General features: G+C 45.5%; 1 protein-coding gene across 1 annotated transcript; it reads left to right on the forward strand.

Moving 5' to 3' along the window:
• Positions 1 to 8149: 8149 nt before the first annotated feature.
• Positions 8150 to 10261, forward strand: LOC109746209 (uncharacterized). The gene has a single exon (XM_020305338.4). It carries the CDS (start codon positions 8462 to 8464, stop codon positions 10007 to 10009), a length of 1548 nt encoding a protein of 515 aa, XP_020160927.1. The 5' UTR covers positions 8150 to 8461; the 3' UTR covers positions 10010 to 10261.
• Positions 10262 to 10599: the final 338 nt, after the last annotated feature.

The following is a 10599-nucleotide window of genomic DNA, read 5'->3' on the forward strand; positions in this document are numbered from 1 at the left end:
CTCTTCTCACTGACAAGTTTGAAATCATAATTGAGCTCTTTAATGGCCCAATATGCCTTATGTTCTAGTTTGAGAGGTAAGTGGCATGCTTTTCCATAAACCATTTTATACGGAGACATCCCCATAGGATTTTTATATGTAGTTCTATAGGCCCATAATGCATCATCAACTTTCTTGGACCAATTCTTTGTAGATCTATTAACAGTCTTTTGCAAAATTAATTTGACCTCTCTATTACTCAGTTCTACTTGACCACTAGACTGTGGGTGATACGAAGATGCAATTCTATGATTAACATCATACTTAGCAAGCATTTTACGAAAAGCACCATGAATAAAGTGTGAACCACCATCAGTTATTAAATATCTAGGGACTCCAAACCTCAGAAAAATAACTTCTTTAAGCGTCTTAATAGAGGTGTTATGATCAGCACTACTAGTTGGAATAGCTTCTACCCACTTAGTAACGTAATCAACAGCAACTAAAATATGTGTGAACCCATTAGAGGAAGGAAATGGTCCCATATAATCAAAGCCCCAAACATCAAATGGTTCAATAACAAGTGAATAGTTCATAGGCATTTCTTAACGTCTACTAATATTACCAATTCTTTGACATTCATCACAAGACAAGACAAACTTACGGGCATCTTTGAAGAGAGTGGGCCAATAAAAACCGGATTGCAATACCTTATGTGCAGTTCTATCTCCAGCGTGGTGTCCCCCATAAGCCTCGGAGTGACACTTGCGTAGGATCTGTTCCTGTTCATGCTCAGGTACACAATGTCTAATAACACCATCTACTCCTTCTTTATAAAGGTGTGGGTCATCCCATAAGTAATGTCTTAAATCATAGAAAAACTTTTTCTTTTGCTGGTATGTGAAACTAGGTGGTATAAATTTAGCAACAATGTAATTAGCATAATCAGCATACCATGGAGCAGTATGAGAAGCATTTATGACAGCTAATTGTTCATCAGGAAAGCTATCATCAATAGGTAGTGGGTCATCAAGAACATTCTCTAACCTAGACAAGTTGTCTGCAACGGGGTTCTCAGCTCCCTTTCTATCAATAATATGCAAATCAAATTCTTGTAGTAGGAGAACCCATCTAATAAGTCTAGGTTTAGCATCTTTCTTTTCCATAAGATATTTAATAGCAGCATGATCAGTGTGAACAATTACTTTAGAATCAACAATATAAGGTCTGAACTTATCACAAGCAAATACAACCCCTAAAAAATCTTTTTCAGTAGTAGCATAATTTCTGTGGGCATTGTCTAGAGTATTACTAGCATATTCGATAACATTTAATTTCTTATCAACTCTTTGTCCTAGAACAACGCCTACAGCATAATCGCTAGCATCACACATAATTTCAAAGGGTAAATTCCAATCAGGCGGCTAAACAATAGGTGCAGAAATCAATGCTTTCTTAAGTATTTCAAACGCTTCTACACAATCATCATCAAAGACAAAAGGAATATCTTTTTGTAAGAGATTAGTCAGAGGCCTGGAGATTTTAGAGAAGTCCTTAATGAACCTCCTATAAAAACCGGCATGACCAAGGAAACTTCTTATACCTTTAATGTCCTTGGGACACGGCATCTTTTCAATAGCATCAATTTTAGCTTTGTCAACCTCAATACCTCTTTCAGAAATTTTATGCCCCAAGACAATACCTTCATTAACCATAAAGTGGCACTTTTCCCAATTCAAGACAAGGTTAGTTTCTTCACATATCTGCAAAACTCGATCAAGGTTGCTCAAGCAATCATCAAAGGAAGTTCCATAAACGGAGAAATCATCCATGAAAACCTCAACAATCTTTTCACAAAAATCAGAGAACATAGCCAGCATGCATCTTTGAAAGGTTGCAGGTGCATTGCATAAACCAAAAGGCATACGTCTATCAGCAAAGGTACCGAAAGGGCAAGTAAAAGTAGTCTTTTCTTGATCCTCTTTTGACACAAGTATTTGAGAGAAACCAGAATAACCATCTAGAAAGCAAAAATGTGTATGTTTGGATAATCTTTCTAGCATTTGATCAATAAAAGGCAAAGGGTAATGATCCTTTTTAGTAGCTTTATTTAGTTTACGGAAATCAATTACCATTCTATAACCTATAACAATTCTTTGCGGGATCAATTCATCTTTATCATTAGGAACAACAGTGATACCTCCCTTCTTAGGGATACAATGGACAGGGCTTACCACTGACTATCAGCAACGGGATAAATTATACCTGCCTCTAGAAGCTTTAGTATCTCTTTTCTTACCACTTCTTTCATCTTAGGATTTAACCGTCGTTGGTGATCAACGACCGGTTTAGCGTCTTTCTCCAATTTTATTTTGTGCTGGCATAGAGTGGGACTAATGCCCTTAAGATCATTAAGAGTATATCCAATAGCAGCACGGTGCTTCTTCAGAGTTTTCAATAATTTCTTTTCTTCATGCTCTCAAAGGTTAGCAGTAATAATAACAGGATATATCTTTTTCTCATCAAGATAAGCATATTTAAGAGTATCAGGTAATGGTTTAAGCTCAAACACGGGATCACCCTTGGGTGGAGGAGGATCCTCTAGGATTTCAACAGGCAAGTTGTGTTTCAAAATAGGTCCCTGTTTAAAGAATACTTCGTCTATTTCCCTTCTTTCATTCATAAACATATCATTTTCATGGTCTAGCAAATATTGTTCTAAAGGATCATTAGGAGGCACGGCAATAGAAGCAAGACCAATAATTTCATCTTTACTAGGAAATTCCTCATCACGGGGTTGTCAACGAAATTTAGAAAGTTAAACTCATGAGACATATCCCCCAAACCAATAGTAACAACATCCTTTTCGCAGTCTATTCTAGCATTAACAGTATTCAAGAAGGGTCTACCAAATATGATGGGACAGAAGTCATCTTGTGGGGAACCAAGAACTAGAAAATCAGCAGGATATTTAACTTTCCCACACAAGACTTCAACATCTCTAACAATCCCAACTGGTGAAATAGTGTCTCTATTGGCAAGCTTAATTGTAATCAATTTCCTCTAACTCAGCAGGTGCAATATCATGCATAATTTCTTTGTATAAGGAATGAGGTATTGCACTTGCACTAGCACCTATATCACATAAGCCATGATAACAATGATCTCCTATTTTAACAGAAATAACAGGCATGCCTACAATAGTTCTATGTTTATTTTTAGTATTAGTTCTAGCAATTCTAGCAGCTTCATTACAGAAGGAAATAACATGCCCATCAATATTATCAGACAAGAGATCCTTAACCATAGCAATACTAGGTTCAACTTTAATTTTCTCAGGGGGTTTGGGTGTCTTAATATTACTTTTGTTGATCACAGTTGAAGCTTTAGCATGATCCTTTATTCTAACAGGGAAAGGTGGTTTCTCAATATAAGCAGTAGGAACAACAGGATCATTTTAAGTGATAGTCTTTTCTTCAACTTTAATAGGTGCAACTACTTTTACTTCAATGGGAGGATTATATTTAAACCACTTCTCCTTAGAGAGATCAACATGAGTAGCAAAGGATTCACAGAAAGAAGCTACTATCTCAGAGTCAAGTCCATATTTAGTGCTAAATTCACGGAAAACATCGGTATCCATAAAAGATTTAACACAATCAAACTTAGGTGTTATACCTGACTCCTTACCTTCGTCGAGGTCCCAATCTTCAGAGTTGCGTTTGATTCTTTCCAATAAATCCCATTTGAATTCAATAGTCTTCATCCTAAAAGATCCAGTACAAGAAGTATCGAGCATGGAGCGATTATTGAGAGAAAGACGAGCATACAATTTTTGAATAATCATTTCTCTTGAGAGCTCATGATTGGGGCATGAATATAACATTGACTTAAGCCTCCCCCAAGATTGAGCGATGCTTTCTCCTTCGCGAGGCCAAAAATTATATATATAATTACGATCACGATGAACAAGATGCATAGGATAAAACTTCTGATGAAATTCCAATTTCAATCGGTTATAGTTCCATGATCCCATATCATCACATAGCCTAAACCATGTCAATGCCTTTCCCTTCAAAGATAAAGGGAATACCTTCTTCTTGATAAAATCCTCGGGCATACCTGCAAGCTTAAATAATCCAAAAACTTCATCCACATAGGTTAGGTGTAAATCGGGATGCAATGTTCCATCACCCGTGAAAGGATTAGCTAGCAGTTTCTCTATCATACCCGAAGGAATTTCAAAGTAAACATTTTCTGTAGGTTCAGTAGGTTAAGGGGTAGCTAATTGTGGTTCCGGACGAGGTGAAGATACCCCAAACAAACCCCTCAAAGGATTGTTTTCCATAGTAACAAGTGATGGTAAATTTCAGCACACTATATAAAATTTTCCGTACCGATTTCCACTTACCAAAGGCGCTTCACTTCCCGGCAACGGCGCCAGAAAAGAGTCTTGATGACACACAAGTGTAGGGGATCTATCGTAGTCCTTTCGATAAGTAAGAGTGTCGAACCCAACGAGGAGCAGAAGGAAATGACAAGCGGTTTTCAGTAAGGTATTCTCTGCAAGCACTGAAATTATCAGTAACAGATAGTTTTGTGATAAGGTAATTTGTAACGGGTAACAAGTAACAAGTGTAAATAAGGTGAAGCAAGATGGCCCAATCCTTTTTGTAGCAAAGGACAAGCCTGGACAAACTCTTATATGAAGGAAAACGCTCCCGAGGACACATGGGAATTATCGTCAAGCTAGTTTTCATCACGCTCATATGATTCGCGTTCGTTACTTTGATAATTTGGTATGTGGGTGGACCGGTGCTTGGGTGCTGCCCTTTCTTGGACAAGCATCCCACTTATGATTAACCCCTATTGCAAGCATCCGCAACTACAAAAGAAGTATTAAGGTAAACCTAACCATAGCATGAAACATATGCATCCAAATCAGCCCCTTACGAAGCAACGCATAAACTAGGGTTTAAGCTTCTGTCACTCTAGCAACCCATCATCTACTTATTACTTCCCAATGCCTTCCCCTAGACCCAAACAATGGTGAAGTGTCATGTAGTCGACGTTCACATAACACCACTAGAGGAGAAACAACATACATCTCATCAAAATATCGAACGAATACCAAATTCACATGACTACTTATAGCAAGACTTCTCCCATGTCCTCAGGAACAAATGTAACTACTCACAAATCATATTCATGTTCATAATCAGAGGGGTATTAATATGCATAAAGGATCTGAACATATGATCTTCCACCAAATAAACCAACTAGCATCAACTACAAGGAGTAATCAACACTACTAGCAACCCACAGGTACCAATCTGAGGTTTTGGGGCAAAGATTGGATACAAGAGATGAACTAGGGTTTTAGAGGAGATGGTGCTGGTGAAGATGTCGATGGAGATTGACCCCCTACCGATGAGAGGATCATTGGTGATGACGATGGCGATGATTTCCCCCTCCCGGAGGGATGTTTCCCCGGCAGAACAGCTCCGCCGGAGCTCTAAATTGGTTCCGCCAAGGTTCCCCCTCGTGGCGGCGGAGTTTCTTCCCGAAAGCTTGCTTATGATTTTTTCCAGGGTAAAAGACTTCATATAGCAGAAGATGGGCACCGGAGGCCTGCCAGGGGGCCCACAAGGCAGGGGGCGCGCCCAGGGGGTAGGGCGCGCCCCCACCCTCGTGGCCAGGGTGTGGGCCCCCTCTGGTTAATTCTTCCTCCAGTATTTTTTATTAATTCCAAAAATAACTTCCGTGGAGTTTCAGGACTTTTGGAGTTGTGCAGAATAGGTCTCTATTATTTGCTCCTTTTCCAGCCTAGAATTCCAGCTGCCGGCATACTCCCTCTTCATGTAAACCTTGTAAAATAAGAGAGAAAAGGCATAAGTATTGCGACATAACGTGTAATAACAGCCCATAATGCAATACATATCGATAGAAAAGCATGATGCAAAATGGACGTATCACGCGCCACCTCCTGGCTCCTGCCCTCTCTCTCCCCTAAGGCCCACTAAGGCCCATTACTTCCCCGGGGGTTCCGGTAACCCCTCCGGCTTATCCAAAACCATCCGGGACACTTCCGGTGTCCGAACAACATGGTCCAATACATCAATCTTTATGTCTCGACCATTTTGAGACTCCTAGTCATGTCCGTGATCTCATTCGGGACTCCGAACAACCTTCGGTACATCAAATCACATAAACTTATAATACGAATCGTCATCGAACATTAAGCGTGCGGACCCTACGGGTTCGAGAACTATGTAGACATGACCGAGACACATCTCCGATCAATAACCAATAGTGGAACTTGGATGCTCATATTGGCTCCTACATATTCTACGAAGATCTTTATCGGTCAAACCGCATAACAACATACGTTGTTCCCTTTGTCATCGGTATGTTACTTGCCCGAGATTCGATCGTCGGTATCACCATACCTAGTTCAATCTTGTTATCGACAAGTCTCTTTACTCGTTCCGTGATGCATCATCCCGCAACTAACTCATTAGTCACATTGCTTGCAAGGCTTATAGTGATGTGCATTACCGAGAGGGCCCAGAGATACCTCTCCGACAATCGGAGTGACAAATCCTAATCTTGATCTATGCCAACTCAAAAAACACCATCGGAGACACCTGTAGAGCATCTTTATAATCACCCAGTTACGTTGTGATGTTTGATAGCACACAAAGTGTTCCTCCGGTATTCGGGAGTTGCATAATCTCATAGTTTGAGGAACATGTATAAGTCATGAAGAAAGCAGTAGCAATGAAACTATAACGATCATAATGCTAAGTTAACGAATGGGTCTTGTCCATCACATCATTCTCCTAATGATGTGATCCAGTTCATCAAATGACAACATATGTCTATGGTTAGGAAACATAACCATCTTTGATAAACAAGCTAGTCAAGTAGAGGCATACTAGGGACACTTATGTTTTGTCTATGTATTCACACATGTACTAAGTTTCCGGTTAATACAATTCTAGCATGAATAATAAACATTTATCATGAAATAAGGAAATAAATAATAACTTTATTATTGCCTCTAGGGCATATTTCCTTCAGTATTTACCTCCCGTTTCAAGTAAATTTCCACGGCGCGCGGATTGTTCCTCTCCCATGAACAGTACGCGCTGGAGATCCTCGACCGTGCGGGCATGCTCAATTGCAAGCCTCTCTCCACTCCGGTCGACACGTTGGCCAAGCTCTCCGTCGACACCGGGCCGCTCTTCCACGACCCGTCTCTCTACCGCAGCTTGGCCGGTGCCCTCCAGTACATCACGCTGACGCGCCCTGACCTCTCCTACGTCGTCCAGCAGTGTTGTATGTTCATGCAGGCACCCAGGGACTGCCACTTCCAGCTCGTGAAACGCGTGCTCCGGTACTTGCGTGGTACGGCGCATCTTGGGCTTCGGATTCATCGCGACACCACCACTGAGCTCGTCGCCTACTCCGACGCCGATTGGGCCGGCTGCCCCAACACATGGAAGTCCACCTCGGGCTACTGTGTGTACCTCGGCTCCAACCTCCTTACATGGTCATCGAAGCGGCAAAACACCGTCTCGCGGTCCAGTGCCGAGGCCGAGTACCGGGCCGTCGCCAATGCCGTCGCCGAGTCGGTGTGGTTGCGCCAACTCCTTGGCGAACTACATCAACCACCATCGCGTGCTACCGTGGTCTACTGCGACAACATCAGCGCCGTGTACATGTCGAGTAACCCAGTGCAACACCAACGCACGAAGCACATTGAGATTGATCTTCACTTCGTGCGTGAGCGTGTCGCGCTAGGGGAGATACGCGTCCTCCACGTCCCCACGAGCTCGCAGTTCGCCGACATCTTCACCAAGGGCTTACCGACGCTGATCTTCCTCGACTTCCGGTCCAGTCTCAACGTCGACGAACCCCACGTTTCGACTACGGGGGGTGTTGGAATGCCACTACGCCACGTTCCTCAGCTGGCTAACTCCACGACCGCGTCGCCAGGAGCTCCAACGGGCATGCACTGCGTGCGTGCTTATCCCTGCATGCCAGGAGGATTACCGGCCCATGCCGTTGTATCTCACATGATCTCCCTGCTCTCTCTATTCACTGTATCTGTATATAAGTGTACACTCGAGTCATGAATAAAGCAGGGTGTGAGATTGCATAACTTAGCTGGACGCAGGCCTTGATACCCAAAAAATTGTATGCTGGGGCCCGAGGGTATCCGCAAACCAAACCATAGCGCCGCCGCCGCAAAGCGGTGGCTGCGTGCCCCTCTCCCTCCCCACTCCCCCTCCGATTCAGATCTGCGACACTCCGATTCTAACCCAAATCGCAGCGCAATTTCAACTCCGATTAGAAGAGCGAATCGTAGCCCCTGTTGGGTCGAATTCGATTTCGCGGCTGAATTTCAAGTCGATGCCCCTTTTAATCGCAAGCCCACCCCACCCAACACCAACAATCGCCACTAATTTGTTCCCCAATGCCTAGGATTGCTACGAAGCTCCCGCGCCGCCGCCGGCGGCTGTGCGCGGACGAGGACCGCCTCGGTGACCTCCCCGACGATCTGCTCCTTGACATCCTGCGCCGCCTCGACACCCGCACCGCGCTCGGCGCCGCTGCGCTCTCCAGGCGCTGGGCCAGCCTGCCCCGCGAGGTCCCCGTCCTGGACCTCAAGGTCACCGACATACTGCCGCCGCGCTACCACCGATGCTTCCGCCTCCGCGAAGACGCCAGGGATTCGAAAATCAGCTCGACCTTGTCTGACAGGAGGCTTCTAGAGGCTATCGCCGCCCGGTACGAGCGCCGCGCCATGCGATCCATGGTCTGCTCCGTCAAGAGCCTCCTGGCCAGCCCCGCTCGCCGGCGCGTGGAGAGGCTGTCGCTCGAGGTCTTCGCCTACAGCACCTCGGCCTGCATCAACCGCCTGGTCGTGGACGCCGTCGATTCATGGGGCGTCCGGGATCTAGAGGTTGTTGCCACCCCTACTGGGCCGCTCACGCGTCAGGAGCCGCCGGCCTACAGCTTCCCTCTTGGCCTCATCAGCAGGAAGCCCGGCGAGTCCCGACTGCGAAGCCTCAAGCTTTCCAACTGCTTGCCCCCGCCGCTCCGGGGATTCAACGCGCTCACCACGCTCGTCTTGCGAGACTTGCCGGTTCCCACGCCGGCGGCCGCCTACGAGGAAGCGGTCGCCGCGTGCCCGCAGTTGCAAGTGCTACACATCCTTTCATGCGAGATCAAGATAACGGCCCGCAGGGTGGTTCTTGACGCGCCCAAATCGGAAATCAGGGAGCTTGTACTCGGCGGCGAGCTCGTGTCGGTCGAGATCCGGTCTCTCCCGAAGCTCGAGAGTCTCGCCAGCCAGGAAGCTACCGTGCTGCTTTGCTCCGCCGCCGCCGCCCCGTGCCTTGCGCACGTGAGCCTCACCTTCTCGGTTGGCCAACTGGAAGGGGGCGTTTTACCTGGACTAAACCGCCACTATCGCGACTTCTTGATTCAGCGGCTCGTGCAGTTCTTCCAAGGCGCCATCACCGTGAAGGATCTCGTCTTGCGGTTTACTGGGCCAGAGATGTGGATCATGCCGAAGAATCCCTTCTCTGCAATGTCGAACCTGAGAAGGCTGCTGGTCGCCGACGTGCCTTCCTCATGGGACGCCTCATGGCCGCGCCTGCTCATCGAGGCGGCGCCGTTACTTGAGAGCCTATATGTGCATGTCTCCCACAGCGAAGATGAGCCGAGACAGGAGGTGCCGGGGGAGACCTCGGCTTCGCGCCATCGCCATTTGAAGGAGCTGGTTGTCATTGGATTCCAGAGGACGGAGAGGCAGATGCACCTTGTGAGGTTCGCCGTGGAGGTATCCATGGCGCTGCGGCGTGTCGCACTGCTCAAGCAGGGACGCGTCGAGGACAAAGGGCCCTGCTGCGACTGGGAGGTGGTGAGCCAGCAGAGCGCGTGGTGCGACGAGGAGAGGCTCGCCGTTCTGGATGGCATCGGCTGTTCGACGGGACAGATCGAAGTGGTGCTCAGTTGAATTGAGCTTAATGTTGGAGAACTGAATGTGGATTCCTGTAGTTCTGGTCTGGCTCCCCAATTCGAATAAATGGAACCTGGCGGGTGGGGTGATTTCCTGCTGCTCCAACAATTTATTTGTATGCCATGTGTGTGAACTGAAATGTTACATTCAGCTATTTTTGGTGCTGCTACTTTGTATCTGAACCTGCTGAACAATGATGCCACGCAATATGATTGGAATATCATGGTTTCTTGTTTTATGATCCTCAAATTAGTTGTTGTCTTTTGGGCAGGCGAAAAAAAATGAGATGACAATGCTGTACCGTTTAAATCCTATGGCTATGTATCCTCTTATTAGACTGTCAAAATGCCTGAACTGGTCTTGTAAACTGAGAAGAGCAGTCATTGATGATCTGCAGACTGGAAATGCCCTGTGAAAAATGTCGACAGTGAATCTGAAGTAGTCGAGTGGAATCACTTGAACCAGGCTCAGCTTGTTGTTAACTGCAAGGAAAAGTATATATTACCTCCGTATGAAAATGTAGCGGTGTTTAGGTGAATCTACACTGTATGTATATGAGCAGACAGAGTACAGAATTTCACATGTAT

Source organism: Aegilops tauschii, chromosome 1 (assembly GCF_002575655.3).
Source record: "Aegilops tauschii subsp. strangulata cultivar AL8/78 chromosome 1, Aet v6.0, whole genome shotgun sequence".
NCBI classification, from domain to species: Eukaryota; Viridiplantae; Streptophyta; class Magnoliopsida; order Poales; family Poaceae; genus Aegilops; species Aegilops tauschii.

Coding starts and splice junctions, on each gene's coding strand:
- LOC109746209 (XM_020305338.4), top strand. CDS start 8,462: ATGCCTAGGATTGCTACGAAGCTCCCGCGCCGCCGCCGGCGGCTGTGC.